Source organism: Podarcis cretensis (assembly GCF_951804945.1).
Source record: "Podarcis cretensis genome assembly, chromosome: 8".
NCBI lineage: Eukaryota > Metazoa > Chordata > Lepidosauria > Squamata > Lacertidae > Podarcis > Podarcis cretensis.
Window position 1 is genome coordinate 92,642,427 of NC_137177.1, and position 24,955 is coordinate 92,667,381.

Consider the following 24,955-nt stretch of genomic DNA (forward strand, 5'->3'; position numbering starts at 1 on the left):
TTTACTAGAAGGCAAAGTTCACTGCCCGTGATATTTACACAAGCCACACATTTTCCAATACTGCTCACCGTTTCATGATTTGTATTTCTAAGCACCATCTTTCTCTGTTCCGTGGGCTCAGCTCCTGACGACACTGTTTGATAGCAATTTCTTCCCCACTCTCCTGTTAAAAAAGGGGGAGTTTATTCATGGGAACAAGTGCTCTGGCCTTCAAACTCTCAGAACCGTGACAGCGTTAGTACTGCTGCAGATGCTACAAAATTCCTATGCCATTCTTATATGAATCCGAGAAGAAGAAGAAGAAGAAGAAGAGTTTGGATTTGATATCCCGCTTTATCACTACCCGGAGGAGTCTCAAAGCGGCTAACATTCTCCTTTCCCTTCCTCCCCCACAACAAACACTCTGTGAGGTGAGTGAGGCTGAGAGACTTCAGGGAAGTGTGACTGGCCCAAGGTCACCCAGCAGCTGCAGGTGGAGGAGCGGAGACGCAAACCCAGTTCCCCAGATTACGAGTCCACTGCTCTTAACCACTACACCACACTGGCTCTCTGAGGAGAAAACCAAGTGCAGACTCTATCAGGATTATTTTACAAACAGCCCTTTTGTTGTGTATGCACACACACAAGTTACTGAAGCCAATCTACTCAGTAATAAATCTGCCAACTGTTGGTCAATTTACTAACTTGCCCTGTTTCAGAAGCCAGTGCTGGAGCAGTTATTGCAGAGATAATGAACAGAACACAGACTCAGAGCAGTTAGGAAAGAGCCAACAGCACTGGACATTGTTTGGCATAGAGTTATGTGTGGAATGAGCACAGAGGTGTGTGAATCTGTAAATGAGGGTGGCATGCTCCCTGTACGTCCTTTGGTAACCCCACGCGTAGAAGTGACGCCCATTATTACGTGTGGCAATTGGCTTTAGCTCAGTGGTGCAGCAGCTGCCTTGCATGCAGAATGGCCCGGGTTTGGTCCCTGGCATCTCCAGACAGAGCTGGGAAGGAGGCTCTGGTCTCCAGCCCTGAAGAGCGGCTGCCACTCAAGCGTCCACAGAGCCAGGCAGAGCAATACTCCGACTTGGTGCAGGGCAGCTTCCTATGTTTTATCTATCTGCAGCCGGGTGTTTTTTTTATTAAAAATCCAATGTGGAAATACCTTGCAGGTAGAAATGTTGCCATGTGAAAGATCTCCTAAAACTCCCAGAGTCCACACACTCAGGATCCACGCTGCTCTCTTAGGTCTTGGCACAGCAGCGCCGCCCTAAAAGCGCAAGTGGAGGCAAATGGCGCCTTCAAGTGCCACCTGTCCATTTCATCGGACCCAGGACACAGTTGTGGATTACACAGCACGCATCGGGCCAAGCTGACCCTTTTGAAGATGTATCTGGAGTTTACCGAGGTGGCCTCCTGCCGGGGGGGGGGAGACGGGGGGGGGAGACTGCCACGGAAACCAAGCGGGAGGCGAAGCGGCAGAGCCAAGTCTTTTCCTTTCCCCGTCAGCGAAGCCGCCGCCGCCGCCGCCTTCCCAGGGGCTGTTTCTAAAGGCGGACTTCAGAAGCGGGTCCCGGAGGCCTCCGAGGCTCCCCTTCTCCGCGTCGCAGGCCCGAGAGCCGCGCGCGGGGTACACGTGTGCGTGTGAATGCGCGCGCGCGTGGGCGCCTCTTCCCCTCACCTGGTTCTGCCAGCGGAGGACGTTGCCGAAGCCTCCGGTGCCGAGGCGCTCGCGCATCTCCCAGGGTCCGCAGCTGCCCTGGGGCTGCAGAGGCGGCGCCATGGCCCAGGCCTCCCTCCTTCCCGCCGCGGCTTCCGCCTTGCCCGAGAGGCGCCGGGAGGCGGGCCGGGCCGGGCCGGCGCTTAAAGGGCCGCCTCCTTGGCGCGGAGGGAAGGAGGCCTTCATCGCCGCCACCCCCTGCGGGACCGGGGAGAGCAGAGACAGAGAAGTAACACAAATGAAAAAACAGAATGCGATTCAAATGCCTGCTGGGATTTAACAAAGAAAGGCATCACTCTTGGGTCGGCTGGCGCAGTTCCGCGGGGAGGGCCCTTCCCTCCAAGTGGGCGCCCCGCGCTGCCCCCCCTCCCCGCCGAGCACGGGCTTCATCTGCCGCACTCAGACCCCGGGCCCGGGACGGGGCGCAGCCAGGCGGCTCCCTCTGCAGACTTCCTGGGCAGCCGGGGGCCCAGAGCCACCAACTCCGCTCTCAGCAAGTTGGCCTGCATTTGCAGGCATGGAGAGGAGTACAGCTCGGCGCCCCGTCAGCCTCCAGGAATCCCAGGAATTTATCTAATTAGCTGGCCCCTTGTGAAAGGAAAGCAACACCCTTTGGCTTAGGCTGGCATTTGCAGAACCTTCCAAGGGAGAAGACAAGAATGCATCACAGAAAGAAGCAACAGACAGCAATGGTAGCCTGGCAGGGGGGGCATCTCCTCAATACCCAACGTATTTTGGATAGCTCCAATTCAGGAAGAATGTGGGGAGGGTGGTACATTTCTGCTGGTAGCAACAGGGTGTCTTTTTGGTCATTGGGATCCCGGTAGGAGACCATGTGCAATCAGGGTGGGGACAGTATGTGTGATGCTGAGCGCAATGAGTAGTTCTGGCAAGAGCTGTTTGGAATCCGCATTCACTGAGTAGGTACAAAAGTTCCACCCACAGCTGCTTTCTCAGGAAATCGTTCAAGCGTCTCTCCCACTCCAGCTCATAAGACACAATAACCACAGGGCACTTGGGTAACATGTGATACTTGAACACCTACCTCCAAACTTTTGTGGGCAGGAGCATCACCTGCCTGTATGATACTCAAATATCTTTCAAATGAAATGGCAGTGTTTTCTTTGACTGTATTACAAAGCTAAAAGATGCAAAGGCTCAGGAGCGGAGGAAGGGGGGGCGGTGCACCCTGGGTGTCACCACTGAGGGGGGTGACAAAATGCTGGGCGGCACTCACGGCAGGGCCTGCAGTGCGCCCAAGCCACGCGTCTCTCCTGGGAGTGACGCGGTGGCACATGCGCTGCCCCAGGCACCCGATCGGCTTGCTCCACCGCTGCAAAGACTTGGCAAAGGATTTCTAAACAAAATTTGGATCGTTGGTGGATCGGATGGTCAGTCTGCACAGGCAATCAATTATTGGAACAGCTAATGTTCCTATTGTTACCCGTATTTTCACAGCAGGGAAGGGCTGTAGCCCAGTGTTATGCTGAGATGGCGAGATTATCCTGGAAAATTTGGAACCAGCAGGACCAGGCTTTCCTAAAGGAATGGAAGAAGCTTTCAACATATTTGGAAAGTAACTGTAACCAATTGACATTGCTTGTAGGGTTAAAAGAAGTTTTGTAAGGAATAATATATAAATTATTGTGAAAAGAACTAAGAATAGGTATTAAGATTTGAATTTATAGCAATAACTGTAGTAACAAAATGCATAATTAGAAAGGATTTTAGAAAACCATCAGTTGAGGTTGAAGGAAATTTAAGGCTGTGATAGCCAAAGATTTTGAAATGATGTTTAAAAGGATGATATGCTGGAAAATATGTGTAAAAACCAATAAAAAATATTTATAAACAAACAAACAAATAAAAATAGAGTCACAGAATTTAAGAGTTGGGACCGACCCCGAGGGTCATCTAGTCCAACCTCCTTCAATGCAGGAATCTCAGCTCAAGCATCCCTGACAGGTGGCCACCCAGCCTCTGCTTGAAAACCTCCAAGGAAGGAGAGTTCACAGCGTCCCGAGGGAGTCTCTTCCACTGTCACAGTTCTTACTGTCAGAAAGTTCTTCCTGAGGTTGAGTCGGAATCTCCTTTCTTGTAATTTGAAGCCATTGGTTGGGTCCTTCCCTCCAGAGCAGGGTAAAACATGCTTGCTCCCTCTTCCACGTGGCAGCGTTTGAGATATTTGAAGATGGCTCTCCTTTCTCCTCTCAGTCTCCTCCAGGCTAAACATACCCAGCTCCTTCAACCTTTCCTCATCAGGCTTGGTTTCCAGACCCTGGATCATCTTGGTCACCCTCCTCTGCACATGTCCCAACTTGTCCACATGCTTCTTAAATTACGGTGCCCAGAATTGGACACAATTTTCCAGGGGCAGCAGAGGAGGAGGCAGCAGCAAGAGTGGCAGTGGGGGAGGGGTATTTTCTGTTTTGCCTCAAGCAGCAAAATGTATTGGGCTGGCTCTGTCCCAGGTCTGATCCTTGACATCTTAGGTAGGAAATGTTCCTAGTCTGCACCCAGAATATAGGAACTCCTTCTGTTGAGTAAGAGTCACTGCCAGTCAGTGCAGGACCGTAGTTCTCAAACTTTTTTCTCACACTTTCAGAATAAAAATTTGCTCTCATCACACTGAATATATTTGAATCTTATCTTTTACTCATTTTTTTACATATGATCGTTGGCATTTCTGCTGTTCCAAAAGCCTTTCAAAATATTCATGTGTGCCAGATTTCCATATTTTGACGTTTTTTCATCTTGTTTGGGCCCATATTGGACTTTGAAAGCTTCTTACCACAGATCAAACCTATAGGCTGAGGGACATCGTCATCTCCATTCCCCCTGAAACTGAGACTCAGATAGCCATCCATATATTGTTGACAAACTTCCTTTTTTGGAGGTTTGCTTGGGCCTGCTACTGGTGTTGAATAAAACGGGCCTCTCCAGCACTCTGTATGAATGGTGATTCTCGATCAGAACTAGGATGGTCCTCAGTATCACTTGATGCTCTTGCTCTCATTTTGAAAAGATACCTATCCATGTTCTGCAAATAAGTGTGTGTGTGTGTGTGTGTACTATATTATACTACACATAAATGTTTAAATGTTTCTTTGATTGTCCTTGAATCTTCTTGCCACACTTTTCATCTTCTCCTGCCACACCCTTTGAGACCCACTGGTGTAGACGATACTAAATTAGAGGGACCTGTGCTTTGAATTGGTATAAGGCAGCTTCCTAAGTACCTTAAAACAGCCATAGTGTGTGTTTCAGAAACTGATTGGAGAAGGGTTGCAAGGGGAAAGGGGTTTCAACCCCCCCCCCACAAAGAATTGTTACTCAAGCTGATATTAGAATGGGGGGAAAGGAGGGTAATTTTTTTCTACTGAAGGTCTAATAATCTTCAGAGAAGGTTTAATAACTATCTTTGAGAGTCTAGAAGCCATTTCGGCAAGCAAACTGTATGTAACTTAATACAGAATAATAACCACAACCAATTTAATTGGAAAAATGTTGCAAAGGAAATGTTTCACCTTGCTCCCCTGCTGTCCTTGCTCCAATCAGATCTGGATTAAATGCCACACCTGCATTTAAGGTTAAAAGGGGGGGGCGGCCTTTGGGAGCTCCAGTCACTAGACTCCTGCATCTTATGTGGTTTGCACCTCCACTTAGGCCAGGTGCTCCTGTTTATGGAAAAGGTTTCTCTTTGAGGGCCGTCCAGGCTGTTGTCTGCAGGAAAGCACGAGGGCAGGGATTCTTATGGCTCCACAGCATATCTTTCTTTCCTCTCTCAATAGCAGGAAGGATCCCACCTCGCTTCCAGCTGTGACTTTTGTTCATTCCACGTTGGATAACATCACATGCCGAATGTTGGTACAGTTTCAGTTTGGGTTCAGCTCATAAGTTCCTTATGGTGGGAACCATAATTTGGAGTACTGTGAAGTTAAGGTTGTCTCACCTCAAAAAAGATATTGTAGAGTTGGAAAAGGTTTAGAAAAGGACAAGCAAAATGATTAAGAGGGTGGCGCTTACCCTGCTAAAACAAGTTTGCACCTCTCATTGAGTTTGTAGACATACTTAAGGTGCATATGTAAGAGACTCGTTTTATAATTATATTTCTGGAATGATTCAGGGCCACCAACTCTATGGGGACGAGGTGCTTTTGCTCCCCCAATATCTGTTGGCTGGCCCCCCTCAATGCTGATTGGGACAGGAGTCCAAGCATGGAGCAGAGCTTCAGTGGTCAGTTCCTCCTGAGCAGGAGAGGAGGGGCTGCTGGCCATTGAAGCCACAGCGCTCTAGGCTGACAATGTAATGTCCCGCACATTGCAGGCCAGGCACATGACGTCAGACACAATCTTGGGCATAAGTCAACGCCTCTGGAATAATAATAATAATAATAATAATAATAATAATAATAATAATAATAAAAATTTTATTTATACCCCACAATAATAAAAACAAGTTGAATGAATACAACTTAAAAACAAGATTAAAATACAACATTAAAACATTAAAATGCAGCCTCATCACAGGAGGAGAAAGGAAAAAGAAAGAGGGGGAGGGAATCAAACTGATTCTAAGCCAAAGGCCAGGTGGAACAACTCTGTCTTACAAGCCCTGCAGAAAGAAATCAGATCCCGCAGGGCCCTGGTCTCATGAGACAGAGCGTTCCACCAGGCTGGAGCCAGTGTTGAAAAGGCCCTGGCTCTGGTTGAGGCTAATCTAACTTCCTTAGGGCCTGGGACCTCTAGGAATGATTCATGTTCTTATGTAGCTGCATTGTTTTATACTTTCTGGATGTGCCATGATCATACTTTAAAACAGTTGTGTTCCAAGTTATAAATCAAGCACTACTAGGAGTTGTTTCTTTTTGTTTTCCAATGTATTTATTATCTATTAAAAAAACTGGTGTGGCACTAGCAAATTTTTATTCTGAAAGTGTGGCCCAGAGAACAAAGTTTGAGAAGCACTGCCTTATGGAGACTGACCTGATACCTCCTGTTAGCCCTGCCACTCTAAGGATTGAAAGGACCATTGCCCTATTCTGCAGCCCTGGGAATGGGGAAGGCTGGCCGGGAAGGCAGTCCTCCATCTTCTGGCCTGGATGGTCCATGAAGAGGGGGCACTGGCTCCAAGGCTCTGTCTCTTGTTCCTCTGAGTCTGCCCCAGAGCTGCATTTTCATATCATGGACCAATAACGTGGCCGTCCTTGCCTCTCCGTGTAATTCTGATTGTGTGGGGAACTGGAAAAATCACGTAGGGCTTAAATGTAAATGAGTTGATTGTAAGCTTCTTACAATGACCTGCCTTCATTGCTGCACTGCACTTTATTTTATTTATTTCATAAAATTTATACACCTCAAAGCAGTTTACGAAAAAATGAAACAATACAATTATTGGTAAAACAGTTAAAAACAACTATTTAACACATTCAAGAATTAAAATTGGGGATAAACTGAAAACCAAATAAAAAACACACCAGCCTTCTACTTATTTGGGCACAAAGAACAGAGGGCTCAAAAACGGGCTCTGAATACCAGTTGCTGGAAGTCTCCCGCGTAGAGAGAGCTGATGGACTAAGGTTTGGCTTATGGGTTTCCTGGAGTCATCCAGGGGCCACTGTGAGAACAGGAAGTGGGGCTCGATGGCTGTGGGGCTGATCCAGCAGTCAGGCTCCTCTCATGTGCCTATGCTTTTATTTTTTTAAAAAAGAATGAGGATGATGCAGTAGTAGAGGCTTTTGCCCCTCCCTTGGCTCCCATAAGGAATGTTAAAATGACACCGATAAGAGGGGTAGGGGTGAAAGACTTTCCGGCTGCATTCATATCTACTGGGAAATGCCATTTCAGATGTGTGCTGCACAGATAAAATGTTCTGATGTCATCCAATTGCTTAATGGAACGGCAAGTTATCAAAATATCACAAAGATTACATGGTTCTTTGATATTCTCCAACGTGACTTGGTAATTAAGCAATGGAAGCAGCATTTTGTTGCAGTGAAACTCATCAGTAGCAACTGATTGAGAAAATGTGAATTTGTAATTGACCAGCAAATTCCTCTTTTTCAGTTCTGCCCCTGAGCAGCGAAGCAGAAAGGATTCTTGCAGAAGTATTGTAGTGGGGAACCTAAAGGAGCACCTAGGTCCTTGCAGACATCCTTTTCATTATGCACTCAGGATGTGCTCAGGATGCGATCTGGGTGGTCATACACATTCCCACTTTCAACACCATTTTATTTATTTGTTTATTTATGGCATTTATATATCACGGAATTGTTAGCATCTCTAAGCAGTTGTGGTGTAGAGCTAACGGTTATATGGCTATTTCAACTAAAGGTGGCGCTGTGTCCAGCTGAGGCCGGGAGTCAAGGCGGCTCCTGTGCAAGGTTCTTTTACAATGAAGCTGGTCCTCTGCTAAGCAGCCATTTGCAACCGACTTCTTCTCTTCAATAGCCTTGCAGCAGCAGCAGCAGCAGCAGCACTGTATTGTTTGCTCCTGCAAAGGTTTTGGGGTAGGCCTACTCATTCATTTCCAACCAGTGCATACCTTGTAACTTTTCATACCACAAATGTTCTGAGGGTGTTTTTTTTGTCAAGCTTTTGTTGTATGATAGCCCACCCCCCTCCCAGACAGCAATATGGTAGCAATCAGAGCCCATCCTAGAACAACTGATAAACTAGAATAGATCCACCACAAACACCAGTTTGGAGAGGCTGGAGGTGGAGGGTTGAGGCAGAACAGTCACGTCCCAAATGCAGGCAGCCTAATATGTTCAAATTTATGAAATAAAGCCAAATATTCATAAAATAGCATTTACAGTGCAATCCTATATTCAGAATTAAATGAGTTCAATCCTACTCCCAGGGGAGTGTCTATAGGATTGCAGCCTGCAAATTACAAATAAGGGCCTGGGCTGTGCCTGTTATCTCAGTGGCTCTGCCCATTTTGGCCCAACTCTTGACTAGTTGAAGCCTGCTTACTTCTTAATGTGCTTAATGGGTAGAGTGAGGCATGCACACTTTCCCCCGCATTTATACCCATGAAAGGGTCAGGGACAAGAGCAGGACATGAATGAAATAGCCTTCTCTCACTCTTGTTCCCAGCAACTGACATCCGAGGCAGCGTACAACCATCATGACTTGCAGCCACTGATTTGAATAATGTCCACCATGACATCTTGTAGCAAATTCCATAGTTTAACTATGTGCTCTGTTAAAAAAAAAAAAAAAAAGGAGTTGGAACATCTGCTTTGCACACAGATGGTCCCAGGTTCAACACCGCAACTCAGTGAGATCTTGTTGCTTAGCTAGAACAGGAAGCCCCTGTATACTTCCTGTTCTAGACGAACCAGTGGCCAGCCTGGGTGGACTGAGAAGGTGCTTCACAGGGAATCTGCCACCTGCTTTCCTTTCCAGGTGCACAGTTGGGAGTGCTCTTTCAGGCTCCTAGTTGTGCACTGGCAGCCCTGTCTCTACCTGCCCTCACATCTAACATCAGGTATGCCATCAATTGTGAGGCAGGTGAGCATAGCTTAGGGAAAATACCCTAACAGGCCAAATTTGAATCCTTGGTTTGTCGAGTTTAGTCCCAGTGCATTTCTTATGTTTCCAAGGAAGACTGCCGCCCTGTTCTGGTCCCACCTCGGAGTCTAGGAAGCAGGGAAGACATCTCAAGTGAGTCATTTCCTCTGAGGACGGAGGACTTTTGAGCAAGGCAGGCCTGTTGTCTCAGCACCGTGGAGAGCTCCTAGGGAACAACTTGCTCTGCCTTCAGTAAGCTCTCCGGAGTGTTTGTTGTGTTCCTCTGTGCAGCAAAGCCCAACATGGGTGTAAGTAAAGGTTCTGAAGGCTGTGCTCTGTAGCTGCTCCAGCAAGGAACAAACTGAAACTGAGTCCATTTACAGAAGTAGCAGCAGGTGCAACATAATTGTTAGCTCCACCTAAAGGGGCCCAGCCTCCTCCAGTAATCTAGTAATCTACTGCAACAAAGTGGGGGAAGCCCCAGGTCTTTATTGTTCTTCTCCAGCGGAGTCCTCTGAGTCAGAGAATGGCAGTGCCACATCCCCAGGCAGGAATGGGTGGGGCACTGGCACCACAGATTCATCGAGAGCCTTTGTGGGGCTGGCCCTGCTTACCCTTCCACTTCAGAGTCCATGCCCTCATCTGGAGGCAATGACACTGAGACGCTTAAGAGGGCCAGCCCCCCAATCCCTGACACACAGAGGGCTGGGCTGTTTGGAACCCCTTGTGGGTTCTGTGGGCCAGGTCATTATCATGGGCTGAACTGGACAGGTAATGGCCTCTGTGGCCTCCCACCTGGCGTGCTCTCTGTGCCAGTGAACTGGTGGCGCAGGGGGAGGGGAATGTGGTTCCCTGGGCTCAAAGAAAGATGCCTGTGAGGGTCCTGCTCTGGCATCAGGCTCAGAGTGAAGGACCCGATTTGGCTTCTTAGCTAATGACGTGGCAGCTTTCCACTTGGCGTCCTGGTTGTGAAGAAGGGCCCCTTCCATCACCAGAAAAATCAGCTCCCTTCCCAGCGCCAGAGTTCCAAGAGGGGATCTTCTATGAAGCTGCCCAGTCTTGCTGATTGGACCTGATGGACTGGACTAGATGACCCGCTGGATCCCTTCTAACTCTGCAATTCTGTGATTCATTGGTTTTTTTTAATGTATTTTTATTAAATATTTTCTTGGTTTACAAAAGTATGTGCAATGTCTCTCTCTCTTTCTTCAAGTAACATTTTTTACAGATCAGTTTCATTTGTTGAAACATTAGGAAGAAAAGGGGGAAAGAGGTGGAGGGGGAAAGGTGGGTGGGGTCAGGTGGCAATGTTTCTATTTTACTTAATATATGTATGGGTTTTTGTGTCAGCATCGCTTGTGCAGGTTCTCTGCTATTTGCTTGTGTTCCTTTGGTGGTGAGAGAGGTTGGGGGTGGCCTAGGGTGTGGCTGTTCATTTGTGATTGGCTGTGGTGGTCTTTGTTTTCAAGTATGAGTGGGGTGGGTGGGTGTTTTGGATCAGGTTAGCCATACAGTGGTACCTCGGAGCATGATTTCTGTTCTCATCCTGAAGCAAAGTTCTTAACCCAAGGTACTATTTCCAGGTTAGCGGAGTCTGAAACCTGAAGCGTCTGTAACCCAAGGTACCACTGTATTGATTTGTATGCTGTTGGTGGATTTTTGTTACTGTCTTGTTGGGCTGTGTATGTGATAAAGGCTGTGTATGTGATAAAGTCTTCTTCTATTTGTCCCCATGTCAGTTTCAGTTTGTTGGTTAGTTTTTCTAATAAGGCCGTTTCCCATACTATTTGGTACCATTGGTCCATGCTTACTCCTGACAGGTCTCTCCAGTGTCTGGTTATGGTGTTTCTGGCTGCTGAGTTCTGAGTTCTAGTTACGAGCTCTTTGTGGTGTAAATGGGCATTATTGTCTTGGTTCTGTGATTCATTGTGAGTAAACTTGAATGAGTGGAGTGAATATGTTAGGATTAGTTCAGTTTTAGAGCCACAGTGACTGGATTTATTTTGCATTCTGTCTGGAGCTTCTGCCTGCTTCCCCCCTGCATTTGCTCCAATCCCCTGGTCATTCTGAGTGCCATTTCTGACTTTCCCCATCTCTGCAATATCTCTTTTGAGTCTGGTTGCACTTTGTGAAGCTACAAGAATCCTGATGCTAGATTTATTTGCCCCATATGTCTGTGACATCTTTATCTTGCTTATCTGTCATCAGCTCCCGCCTTAGCTCACTTTCCCACAACTTTTAAAAGCTTTCACACGGTAACATTTCAAAATCCAGTTGTAACAGTCTATTATTTGTACCCTGACATTTTCAAAAGTATTATTGCAAGTCACAAGGCTCTTTGTACTGGAAATGGAGTCCTCCTCACTGTTTACTTCTTTCATGCCAACAACTTATTGGCTAACTTGTACAGTTTCTCCTTGGCATGAGCAATAGGTGATCATGATTCTAGTTGTTGAATCACTGCCCGTTAGGAGCCATAACTAGGTCCAGATACATTATGTGTCTCTGTGACTCCTATCAGATTGTTGTCCTGTGACGACTCCCCAGTGTTGTGATAAGGCCTAGGACTGACGTGGGCAAAGCTACAGATGGGGCACACATGGAAATCATGTCATCTTTGGAGATTCACCAGGATTTCCTCCCTGCGAAAGCTAGGGCATGACATTTCATCCTAGGGCGTTCCAACTTTTTTCCTGATGGAAAGAGCCCTTTTCTCTCCCTGGCTTCCCTGGATGAGCAATTGATCTGCAGTTTTTGCATAAAAACTGCTGCCGAGATCCAAAGTGAGATTTAAGGTGAATCAGCTTTCCTGTTGTTCCTGTGTGGTTATCGCTGCAGCAAAGCATATTTTCTTCCACGAAGTGACAACCTTCCCATCAACTGTGAAATGGTGGCCAGGGAAAAGGTGAAAAACACATTTTTTAATGTGTTGATTTATATCACAAGATGTATATACTGCTTGATTGCAATAAAATCTCAAAGTGGCTTACAAAAAATCACTTGCACTATTTCTCTACGCAAAAGTGTGCCCTCCCCCCGCCCCACATTTTGGCTGCACACACACCATATATTGGAAGCACAGTTAAAGCACATGGCCCCCCACCCTCAGAATGCTGGGAACTGCATTCACCCCTGCATTTCCCAGGCTTCTTTAAATGCATGGTACATATGCAGCCTTTGTTTACATAAACTGGCTGTTGGAGATTTGTAACACACTTTTGCAGTTAACCTCTCTTGCCTTGCCTTCTATAGCAGGATGTGTTTATGAAAAGCAGGATGTTGCTGGCTTTCTATGCTGGCAATAATAGTTTGCTTTCCCAAAGTCTTATTCTTATGAAAGTTCAATAGAATGCTTTATCTCACAATAAATCTGATTCCACTTATATTTCCCTCTACTAGTGAACTTGCTAGTCTCTGTTCCTTTTCACTGTGCTTTTATGTGTGTATTTCCCCATCAGATTAGTTTCCACACTTCTTGATGCCAGCTTTGTAATACTGTAGATTGGGTTTTAGAACCTTCCAGTTTTTAGCAATAATAAGTCTTGAACTGATGAATTAAAAAGTTGCCGAGTATTTGTCCATCAAATACAAGTAATAAAGCCAATTCTGGGTTGGGCTGTAAAAGGGGATACAAATTGAACTGACTTTAATGTGTATACTACAGAATCACAGAGGGGGGATCTCCAAGTGATCTAGTCCACCCACTGCCTAGCCTACAACATCCTTGCTAGGTGGTCAGCCAGCCCTCTGCTTAAAAACCTCTAATGAACATTTTGTGAATGCTGTGTTTTCACCCATTTATTAACTGCTTTGAGTATAAATGAAGAGAAATGGAAGCAAATAAATATAAAAATTATATGTACCAACCCTTTCTGCTAGGTAGTTCCTCACTCTGTGCACCGGCTGCTAGTGTGGTGGTGGTGTTGTTGTTTGTTGTTGTTGGACTTGAGACAGTGGAGTGCACCTCTGGGGGTGAAGTCAAACCGCTGCATTAGTGGCACTGAACTGCCACATGTGCCTAGGTGTGGCTGGTGGTTGCTGCCTCTGTTCCGATGAACTAATCAACTGAAGAAGAAACCAAAATGGTCAAAGGTCTGGAAACGATGCCTTATGAGGAACGGCTAAGGGAGCTGGGCATGTTTAGCCTGGAGAAGAGGAGGTTAAGGGGTGATATGATAGCCATGTTCAAATATATAAAAGGATGTCACATAGAGGAGGGAGAAAGGTTGTTTTCTGCTGCTCCAGAGAAGCGGACACGGAGCAATGGATCCAAACTCCAAGAAAGAAGATTCCACCTAAACATTAGGAAGAACTTCCTGACAGTAAGAGCTGTTTGACAGTGGAATTTGCTGCCAAGGAGTGTGGTGGAGTCTCCTTCTTTGGAGGTCTTTAAGCAGAGGCTTGACAACCATATGTCAGGAGTGCTCTGATGGTGTTTCCTGCTTGGCAGGGGGTTGGACTCGATGGCCCTTCTGGTCTCTTCCAACTCTATGATTCTATGATTCTCTGATTCTATGGGCTCGATGGCCCTTGTGGTCTCTTCCAACTCTATGATTCTATGAAACCAAGTGAGGGGGAAATTGTCTGTTTTTGTGCATCTTTGTGCTTTTTGAAGCAGACAGCTTAATTTTTTAGCTTTGGCAACAATCCAAGCCTAACCATACCTTAAGTCCAAGGAAAGACCTCTGGTGTGTGCCTCTGATTTCTGCACTATTTTTATGTAGTGTACACTGCTACTAAACTAAAGTTTCAAGTCTTTGAATGAGACATCTTGGCTAGCACCTTCCAATGAGTTCAATGAGACTAATGCTGGTGACACACACAGCTGGCTCACTGAATGAAATTGATAACCCTTGATAACCCTTTCCTGTTAAGCCACCCTAAGGGCTTCTCAAACTTTTGGTATCGCAGCCCACAAATCCAAATCTACCACTCTCTGCTGCCTTGCTCATCCCACACCTGGAATACTGTGTCCAATTCTGGACATACCACAATTTAAGAAGGATGCTGACAAGCTGGAACGTTGACAGGTGAGGACAATGCAAATGATCAAGGGTCTGGAAACTAAGTCTTGTGAGGAGCGCTTGAAGGAGCTGGGTAGGTTTAGCCTGGAAAAGGAGGTGGCTGAAGAGATATGAATGACATCTTCAAATATCTGAAGGGCTGTCACATGGAAGATGGAGCAAGCTTGCTTTCTCTTGCTCTGGAGGGGAGGATTCAAACCAATGGCTTCAAGCTGCAAGAAAGGAGATTCTGACTAAACATCAGGAAGACCTTTCTGACAGTCAGAGCTCTTTGACAGGGGAACAGACTCTCTCAGGAGGTTGTGGCCTCGCTTTCCTTGGAGGTTTTTAAGCAGAAGTTGGATGGCCATCTGTCATGGATGCTGTAGCTGAGATTCCTGCCTTGCAGGGGGTTGGACTAGATGACCCTCGGGGTCTCTTCCAACTCTTATGATTCTATGGTATGGTGAGCCATCAACTTAATTAGCACAAGGGCAGAGGGTGTGCTTACAAATAAGAAGGTGGCAACCCCTTGGTGGTGAGGCAGCTAGCATGGCCATGACCCAACCCCAGAGCGAGTGTTTCTGGAGGCATCTGGGCCACCACACGGTTGTCCGCTGCTTTCCTTTGCTCCTTCTCCAGCCCAGCAGCTGTGTGCCTCTTGCAGCCACCACCCTAGTTTCCCATGAAAAGCCAGCAGAATATTTTTGCTTGCAGCCGGGCTCCTCTTGGTGGTGAGTTATTGGGACAGGTCAAAGGCTTTCCTCTTTGCCGCAGTCGGCCTGGACTTTCTCTGCGGGCGCAGCACCTGGGATGTGGAGGATGACGCCCTGTTTTGACTCCCCGCCGACCATGGAAGGGGTTTTCGTGGAGTCCTCGGCTGAAGGCCTTGGAGGCAGTGAAGGGGTGAAGGGGGCCCCCAAATACAGCAGGAGACCTCGCCGCACCCCTGCTTCTCATTGGAATAAAAGACCATACAAGTTACCCCGCTCAGATAGTCTTCATTGGTAACAAATCTTTCCCCATATTCTTAAAATGAAGCCCAATTTCCGCAACGCGCCTGACACTCAAGAGGCTCTGAAAGTGACCTCGGAAAGGGGCTGGCAGCCTCATCGCCCCCCGGCCCGGCCCGGCCCGGCCCACTTCGAGACGCCCTCCCCTCGAAGTTGGCCCGGCAGGGGCGAGGGGGACGCGGTCTCTCGGGGGAGCATCGAGGGCCTGGCCGGCCCCTTCCTGGAGGAAAGGGGCGGCCCGAGGGGGTCGCCGGCGGCCTCCGCCCGCCTCGGGGCGGCGCCGGCAGCTCAGGGCTCTTCTGGCCCCGCCCGCCCGCCCGCCCGCCCGAGGCTTAAGACGGAGCCGCGACGGGAGCGCGACGCGCGGACGCCCACCCGGCAGGCAGGCAGGCAGGCAGGCAGGTGAGTCCGGCCGGGGGCCGCGGGGCGGGAGCGGAGCCGGAGTCCCGGCAGGAGTCCCCGCCTTCCGACTCGCACGGCGCTCCGCACGTGCTGCTTGTTTCCGAGTCGAGGAAAGAGATTTCAGGGGGCCGCGTGAAAGCAGGCGTGGGGCCGGGAGGGGGCGGCCCTTCGGGACTTGGGGCCGGGATGCCCCCTCCCTCGGCCCTGGCTGCGCGGGGCTCGGGGAGCCCCTCCGGGCGGCTGGGGCGCAGGCAGGCAGGCAGGCAGGCAGGCAGCCCCTCGGAGCCGAGCGAGCCCGGGCGCCGGGGCCTCGGCCCGCCCTCCCGCCCTCCCCCTTCCCCAGCGCCGGAGCTCCGACCGCCTGCGGGGCGTCGTGGTCCAAGGCGGCCGAGGCAGGTTCGCATCCGCCCTCCGCGGGGAAGCCCCCGACGCCGCCTCCCGGGAGGACGGGCGAAGCTTCTCTTGGGGAGGGCTGCTTCTGGGGGGGACCCCCGCCTTGCCAAACCTCCCTGCCAGGAGGGGGAAACGGCTTGTCCGAAGAAGCCTACACAGAACCCGACCCTCTAACTTTCTGTGCGCGGGGCGAATGCCCTGAGGACTTCCACGTCTCCCACTCAGCACCCTCTTGCATATATAGATGCCTTCTGCCACGAGCACCGGGCATAAATGGATCAAGACATGAGCCAACAGTGGGACGGGGCAGCTAAAAAAGCCAATGCAATTCTGGGCTGCATCAATAGGAGTATAGCATCTAGATCAAGGGAAGTAATAGTGCCACTGTATTCTGCTCTGGTCAGACCTCACCTGGAGTACTGTGTCCAGTTCTGGGCACCACAGTTCAAGAAGGACACTGACAAACTGGAACGTGTCCAGAGGAGGGCAACCAAAATGGTCAAAGGCCTGGAAACGATGCCTTATGAGCTGGGCATGTTTAGCCTGGAGAAGAGGAGGTTAAGGGGTGATATGATAGCCATGTTCAAATATATAAAAGGATGTCACATAGAGGAGGGAGAAAGGTTGTTTTCTGCTGCTCCAGAGAAGCAGACACGGAGCAATGGTTCCAAACTACAAGAAAGAAGATTCCACCTAAACATTAGGAAGAACTTCCTGACAGTAAGAGCTGTTTGACAGTGGAATTTGTTGCCAAGGAGTGTGGTGGAGTCTCCTTCTTTGGAGGTCTTTAAGCAGAGGCTTGACAACCATATGTCAGGAGTGCTCTGATGGTGTTTCCTGCTTGGCAGGGGGTTGGACTCGATGGCCCTTGTGGTCTCTTCCAACTCTATCATTCTATGATTCTAAGACACAAACTGGTCTCTCCTCTGGAGATTTCAGTGCTACTGAAAGTAGCCATCGCGGCTAATAGAACTGAAAGCCACACTTTATTTTGTAAATAATTAATTCTATTTCATAGAATCACAGAGTTGTAGAGTTGAAAGGGACCCCGGGGGTCATTGAGTCCAACCCCCTGCAGTGCAGGAATCTCAGCAAAGCATCCAGGACAGAACTGATATTCTGCTTAATTTTTTTTAACCACCTCCAAGTGGTTTATAATTAAAATTAAAAATAAAATATCCAAATTATCATCATACATCTTTACAACTACATATAAGTGGGAGTGGGGAAACTCCCTCCTCCCCTTTTTGCACAGACAGCACTCAGGAATTTGAGAGTCACATAATGTTGTTTTGTCTTTCTGAGGGTTCTGGCTGCCTTTGCAGAAAATAGATGTTCCCAAAAGGCCATCCAGTCCACATGCTTTTAGACTGCCTTTGGCACTGGATTTACTATCTTCTCCTTTGTTTGTAAAGGCAACAAAGGTTCGCCAGACTGCAGAGAATGCTCCCTTTGTCTTTTGTCCTCTGCTGATGCACGACTTCTGGGTTGGGTTTTTGGTTAAAGCCAATTTCTCGGACTCTCTGTTATACCATTTCTGGATGGCTATTCCTTTTCAAGTCTTTGCTATTTGAGTCCTTTCTAGAAAGCAATACTTGGAAAGCTGTGTTTGTTCTCTCTTTTGATACACTGCTAGTGAGCCGTACCCATAATGCGAAGACTGTAAGGGCAGGAAACCTTTGAATGAGAAGAGAGATAAAGAGGCAGCGAAGAGAGACGCCAGGCTGTCCAGATGCATCATTGTGATGCCCAGTTGCTCCCTCTTAAGGTTTTGTAGTGGGCTTCTCTGCTCTGGGGATCCCCCAGAGCAGCCCTGTGTCAGCACAGGACGCAGATGGGCCAAGGATGCTGCTATTGTGCAGCCTGTTCACAATCAATGCCGTTTTATTTATTTTGTTTATTGCGTTACTATGTTTGCCAGTGAGATGCTGGTATCAAGGCCTGTTAGCCTTCCCACTTCCTCAGGTGATGAGAAATCTAGAGAGCTTTCTTTCCATGAAATCCCTCACCCAAGGCTCCCGTCCTGAGTAAACCAAGGTCACAACAACACCACACATTTGAAACGCATGGCTTCTGCCACCCAAGAGCTGTAGTTTACCTGGCACAGAGATACAGTTTCCAGCACCCTTAACAAACTATGGCTCCTAGGATTCTTGGGGAGGAACCACATGTTTTAAATGTTTTTGTATGTGGGGTGCAGCCGTGAGCTAAGGCATCCTCATGTGGATCAATAACCAATTGAAACAGCAGGAAGCAGAATGGAAGTATGGACAGTTGTCACAGAAAATCTGTATTGTCTCACTTTGCCTTTTAACTTCCTCATAAATAGCCCAGAGTCCAGGGCGAGCTGTGAGGTGCTGGATTTTCCAGATTGTCTCTCTAAAGGAGTAACTGGGAGGCCAAATGGCAAATGGGGTTTGATGCATGCAGGGGTAAAATGTTGCACAGGCAGGGGGTGGAGGGAGAATCCCAACTTTGCACGCGTGTGTGTATATGATTGTGGTCTGAATGGGCAATAACTGACCACTAAAGGGATCTTGGCTTTGTGGTGGACAGCTCAGTGTGAATGCTGAACAGCTGCTGTGAAAAAGTCACATTTCATGTTGGGGATCAATAACAAAGGAGTAAAAAATAAAACTGCTGAGAAAAGGATGCAAGGATGCCTGAATGCAAATCTGTGGTGCAACTGCAGTTGGATTGCTGCGTGTAGCTCTGGTTGCTGAACTCAGTGCATGGTTTAATAGGGGTTTGGACAACTTAGTGGAGGATAAAGCTATCAGTGGCCACTGATTTATCTCCAGGATCAGAGGCAGGGTTGTGAGGGAGAGGGTCACTGCCCCAAGGCCCAGTTCAGGGGCTTCCAGGAAGAACAGGTCATCATCATCATCATATTTTATTTGTATGCCGCCTTTCCACAGTTAAAAAAACAATGTTCAAGGCGGCTTACAGCATAACAAGATTTACATAATTACAAAAGTCATAAACAATAAATAAACCACATCAAAAAAATACACAACCAAATGGGAAACAATTTCCACATAAATCAAAATCTAAAACTAAGAATACACCCTAAGAATACAGGTGCCGCATTAGGTAGGATTTTGGACCAACCCAGGAGGGTTCTTAAAGAGCATGAAGTTCCCCAAGGACAGCAGGGCTGGTTTATTATCTTGTAAAGCAATTCTTTTGGATCACTTGTTTGGGCAGGGAATTGGGTGGGTACCTCAAAGAGGCTGGTCTCTTCTGGAAACAAATAAAAGACTTGTATAACAAGAAAATAATATAGTAAGGCAACAACCCACTCTGATGCAGTGCAAAATAACCCAGTAGATGTTCAGTTTTGAGTTATGTGACGACCATGTTAGTTAAGCTGGACTTGGGCATCTGCTTTGTATATTTTACCCTTCACAGTTAATTCATTCTCCAAAATACTAGATTTTGGATCTACTTCTCATACTCAGTACTAGGACACAGTAAGCAAGAATACAGTGGGTGGGTGTTTGTGTGTATGTATGAGGTTTTTTTAAAAGGAGCCCAAATAAGTTTTTGAAAATACAGTGGTGCCTCGGGTTAAGTACTTAATTCACTCTGGAGGTCTGTTCTTAACCTGAAACCGTTCTTAACCTGAAGCACCACGTTAGCTAATGGGACCTCCTGCTGCTGCCACGCCGCCACCGCACGATTTCTGTTCTCATCCTGAAGCAAAGTTCTTAACCCGAGGTACTATTTCTGGGTTAGCAGAGTCTGTAACCTGAAGAGTATGTAACCCAAGGTACCACTGTAATTGTATTGTTATTTGATTGTCAGTATTTGCTTGTGCCACTCTTTATCCAGCTAACTATGCAATCTAATAGCCTGGGGAAGGTCTAACTCAGTCACAGAAGGGCAGCTATAGCTCTGTGCCACAGGACACAGGACACATCTGTGCCATCAGATTTGCATGCAGAAAGTCCTGGCTTCAGTCGTCTGCCTATCCTGGTGTGGCTGGCCTGCCCTGAAGCCCCAGGGAGCTGCTGCCGCAGAGTGTAGACTGCACTGCTCTCGATGGGCCAGTGGAAGCTTCTTGTGGACAACAGGGGCAGCCAGCCTGTGCCGCCACAGGCCCTGCTGCACGACCACTTCCCTTATCCTTGACTTGTAGGATGGGGCTGAAGGAAGTGTAAACAATAGTGACCTAGGTGGATCAACGGTCTGCCTCAACAGAAGGCAGATCCCCATTTTCCTAATGTCCTCTGGTACCTCAGAGGAAGGCCAGCTGTCTGCTGTTTGTCCTCCTTAAATTCAGACTAGGAACCAGTTCTTTAAAAACAAACCTTCTGCTTTCAGTCTATTTAAGACCATCTTACAGAGCTCCCAATTTCCATTCAGGCTCGGCCAAGTCCTACGCTGGAAGCAAGAGCCTTGCTAAGGGAGCTACAAGAGGCAGCTCTCTCTTTGTGGCTCAGTAAGTTATTTCTCCTTCTTTCTAATACAGGATTATATTCTATACAAGCATCAGGCTGACTCCCTTCTGGTGGGGCTGATCCTTGGAGCTGGCTGGCAGGGGCTTTGGGGGCAGGAAGCAGGCTGGAGCTGGCAGCCTTTGAGTTCTTAGAACCATTTGCTTCCTTGAGATGTGCTTGCCAAACTCAGTTTCCACCCCTGTAAACACAGCTGTATCTCTGACATGTGGATCCAGTTAGATTGCTTTATCTTTTTGGAACATCCTTGTTGCTGGCTGGAGAAAAGGGCGCAGGCACCAGCATACAGAAAGTGGGCTCTGCACATCATTGGCCACTGGGAACAGCAGGTGTGGTGTCTGGGTTTCTTTTCTAAAAAATGCTGGTCAACTTTTTGTGCCAAGCACTCAGATGTGCAAATCGCCGTAATACTTTTCTACCATAATACAGCAATAATGATTTTTTAAAAAACAGAGGGCAACAGTGCAGATTCAAATCCATTTGCAAAGTGCAGAGGATATAGATCATAGAATTGTAGAGTTGGAGGGGACCACAAGGATCATCTAGTCCAGTGTTTCCCAACCTTTGGCCTCCAGCTGTTTTTGGACTACAACTCCCATCATCCCTAGCTAGCAAGACCCAGTGGTCAGGGATTAAGGGAATTGTAGTCCATAAACAGCTGGAGACCAAAGGTTGGGAAACACTGATCTAGTCCAACCCTCTGCCATGCAGGAATCTTTTGCCCAACATGGGGCGCAAACTCACAACCCTGAGTCTCCTTCTCCACTGACTGAGCCCTCTCAGTCTCTCTGCTGGAGTGCGAGTACTGAAGTGAGGTAAGAGAGACTCCCTGGGAAGCAATTCCACCATGGAAAAGGACCTTGTGGGGCCCTGCAAAATGTCACTTTGTGTAGAGCAGCCCCTTCTTTGTCCACGGGCCTTGTTGCCTTCTGGGGTGGGGGACACATGCTGTGGGGGGGGGCAGAGCAATAAATGTGGATTTTGCCTTTGCACAGGAGGCTGGTTTACACACACAGACACAAACCTACCTCTCTGTTCTCCATCCCTGCAAGCTGAGAGTCACTTTCAGCTTTCAAGGACATATTCCAGCCAGACAAGGAGGGTGCAGAGGTTGAAGGAAGAGTTTGCTCATCCCGCTTTTGCCTGTGGTTTGTGGGTTCGCAAAACCTTTTCACAGACAAAAGAAATGTGTGTGTTCTGTGCCTATAGAAAGCAGACAGCTTCTCAATAAGGCTGTGAAAGAGAGATTCATTCATGCAAACCTAATATGCCCTTCCTAAGCTAATAAGCAAACTGAAACACACGTATTCCTTTTGCTTGCAAACTCACCAGCCATTCCTTGATTTTCAGGTTCCAGGATGGTAGCTTAATGAAGTAATGCAAATGCAAACCTCTTGGGAGGTTTTTCTTTTCCTTAGGCAGGTGGCTACCTTTAAGCAAGGGTTTTAATTAATCTTTCTCCAGTCTTCTGCCTCAGGCTTGAGGTAGATAAATATGATTTTTAAAATGCGAACATTAACAAAAAGTACAGTGCTACCCTCACTCAGTAAACTCAGGTTTTTGTGGACATCCAAATAAAATGTTTGCAGAGTATTATTATTACTTTTCTTTTCTTTTCTTTTCTTTTCTTTTCTTTTCTTTTCTTTTCTATACCGCTTCATATTTTTAAGAAAAAGTCTCAAAGCCGTTTGTAACAAATTAAAACATCAAATATAACAATCCAGAATAAAACATTACTGAAGAAAGTCAAAGATAAAGTATGTATTCAAAGTAATGTAGTTAACAGGAAACTAAAGCATTACCTTAAAGATTTCAAAACAAAACCTTATAAAGGTGGTCAACCACAGAATGTGCATTTAACGCAGCAAAGTTAACAAAAAAACTTAAACATTTCAAAGAAGGAAGTCTGATATAAAATGCACATTTAAAACAGCACAATTAGCAAGAGAATAAAATTTTACCTTAAACCAGTGCTTTTTTTCTTAAAAAAAATGTTTAGGGTTACTCTCATTTTCCTACTCATATTGAAATACTGCCCCCCAATGAGGCCAAACTTAGTGTCATAAAATGTTTAGGGATCTGCGTCCCCCCAGAAAAAAGCACTTGTCTTAAACAGAGAACATACCTGCTGCGGTTGCTACCAGTCCTGCCAATGGTGGTTGGTGCTGGCTGTGAAAGCTCAGGCTTGAAGAAATGCGTCTGTGCTAAGAGAAAACCAAGATGGTCTCTGGCCTCTTCAGCAGCCCCAGCTTTTGTAGCTGGAGTCAGTCAGGGCCCTTCCTCCCAGGCCAGGTGGGAAAAGGCCGGCAAGGCAGGGGTCAAGTCTTCCAGGACTCACAGCCAAGATGCTCTGCAGGAGGAGGCCTTCAGAAACCTTCAGTGACCTGGCTGGATGGCAGCACCTTTCTAAACCGTGTGCCCTCCAAGGTTTTGGGCTCAAATTTCCATCCAGAGATTTTGGACCAAAACTCCCCTCAGTTTCAGCCAATTTGCCTAAAGCATCTGGAAAGGCAGCTTTAGAGGGCAATTTTAAAATAGGGAAAGTATGGGGATAAGGGGAAGGAGAAAATAAATTTTGCCTTTGGAGGAAGACTTGGATAATGGAGCACCCACAGCCACAACTTCTTTTGGGGTGGGCACAATGTTGTGAATATGGCAGCAGGAGAGTTAAACCAGAAGGGCAGCAGTCAAAGGCCTGGCTCTTGGCCTCGACTCAAGGCTACAAGAGGCTTGTTGTGGCTGCAGGGAAGTGAGTCAAGGAGGTGAAAGCACCGCCACCCGGATGAGCAGAGAGCCAAGACCACAAGCCCCGTTGCTCCCAGGCCAAGTAACCTACTTTCGTCAGCAAGCCAAAGGGAGGGACCAGAACGCAAACAGCCAGCCTGGGCTGAAATGCTGGAGCAGATGCGCCTGGCTTGGAATCTACCAGTAAATATGTTCTGCTGCGGCGGCAGCTGCTGTTGCGCTTCCAGGCTCAGCTCTCCAGCTGAGAGATCCGCTCCTGCTGCCCGGCCATCCGTTGTTGTGTGTGCTTCACGAGTCTTGGGCAAAGTTCCTAGAAGAAGCCAGTCAGCTCCCGGGCCAGAGTTTGCCATCGCAACTCCCTTCCTCCAAGTAGAGGTCTGCAGTTTTATGATGGGTTAGGTCTTCCTTAGCTGCATTCTCTCCTACCTCTGTTTTCTTTTAGAGTTCTTGATTACACTTGGAAGAGAAGGCCTTGAAAAGACTTCAGAATGAGGCTGGGACAAGGACTCTCCCCATTTCTCCTGCTGCTGGGAGGGTTTGCCACAATTCAGTGCCAGGTAAGAGCTCATCCTGCCAACCTGTCTGTTCACTTTGGCTTTTCTTTCCAGCCGCCTTAGCAGCGCATTAGAAGAGGGATAAGCAGACTTCCAGCTTGCGGTGCAGTTGGGTAATTTTAGACTCTGGACTTAAATCACCTTAGCAGGTTTGAGGGATGGGGAGCCTCTTGAGATGGTCATGTATTGCTTCACTTCCATTACAAGGCCAGCTCTGCTCTGTTGGGGGACCCCTTCTGCCCCTGCTGCTGATGTCTGTCCCAAAGTCCAACCCTGACAGCACAATGGGGCATGGCCTCTTGCTTCAATCCCTTACACACCCGCCCCCCAGAACGGCAAGAAGGAGCAAGAGAGAATGTTGTAAGTGTGCAGTGCTTAGTTTTAAGTCCTGTGCTGCACACTGTTTGGGGGAGCAATCCTAACTGGTGCAGCAGCTGGCAGGCGGAGATGTGTTGGGGGAGAGGCAGACAATTGTTGCAGCAGCTTGAAGTAGTCCAACTGGACCCCATGCTATCATGCAACGTCATTGGGACTTGCTTGGGATCCAGTAGATCCTGGGCTGACTCAGTCCCTCCTTGCCTCTGGAACACCACCTGCCTGGACATTTGGAGGGGGGGGCGCTCTGCACTGGTGGAGTGACACTTGGGTCACCCCTCAGGCAGGATGCCAGTTTAGCCTGTAGTGGCACCTCCACCCAATCAAATTCTCTCTGGTGGGGGGGGGGGGTGACTAGGTTACTCAGCCAAATTATCTCTTCTTAAAAAACAGTGTTTAAGTGAGTTAAACAACAAAGGGACCACCAGAGAAACCGTAACTCATTTTGCGTCACTTGGGAATGGCAGGACATGGAGCTCCACCTCCTGCTGCAAAGCATCTCTAGCTTGCTGGTTGGGACTGATTGGAGTTGCAGCCCAAAATATCTGGAGGGCTCCGGGTTGGGGAAGGCTGCTCCAGAGCTTAGGAAGTAGCTGTGAAATAGGACTTTCTCTGACAATGTCTTTCCTTAAAAAAGCCAACGTTTCCCCTCTGTGTCTTGGCAGGAATTTTCTTGGTATGCTGCACTAGGAGCTCGGTCAAAGGGTAAGTAGCCAGGATTAGCACCCCAGTTCCAAAATGAATGAGTGGGGTGTGCTATTTTGAGCAGATAGACACAAACAAAC

The 24,955-nt window shown here is 47.8% G+C and overlaps 2 protein-coding genes across 5 annotated transcripts in view; one reads left to right on the forward strand and one right to left on the reverse strand.

The window, feature by feature from the left end:
* Nucleotides 1-1,909, reverse strand: part of IKBKB (inhibitor of nuclear factor kappa B kinase subunit beta) — a 28,418-nt gene extending 26,509 nt beyond the window's left edge. For both annotated transcript variants that reach the window (XM_079988998.1, XM_079988997.1), the window contains exons 1-2: nt 1,670-1,909; nt 69-163 (exon numbers count right to left, since the gene is read on the reverse strand). In XM_079988998.1, coding sequence (XP_079845124.1) covers nt 69-163; nt 1,670-1,894 — 320 coding nt within the window. In that variant the 5' untranslated portion in view covers nt 1,895-1,909. The remainder of the gene's footprint in view (nt 1-68; nt 164-1,669) is intronic.
* Nucleotides 1,910-15,618: 13,709 nt separating this feature from the next.
* The window catches only part of PLAT (plasminogen activator, tissue type), a 28,425-nt gene continuing 19,088 nt past the window's right edge, over nt 15,619-24,955 (forward strand). For 2 of the 3 annotated variants that reach the window (XM_079989275.1, XM_079989277.1), the window contains exons 1-3: nt 15,891-15,916; nt 23,686-23,798; nt 24,836-24,875. In XM_079989275.1, the coding sequence (XP_079845401.1) occupies nt 23,730-23,798; nt 24,836-24,875 (109 nt within the window). In that variant the 5' untranslated portion in view covers nt 15,891-15,916; nt 23,686-23,729. Of the gene's footprint in view, nt 15,638-15,890; nt 15,917-23,685; nt 23,799-24,835; nt 24,876-24,955 lie in introns of those variants that run through there. The other variant, XM_079989276.1, reaches the window with a different exon arrangement.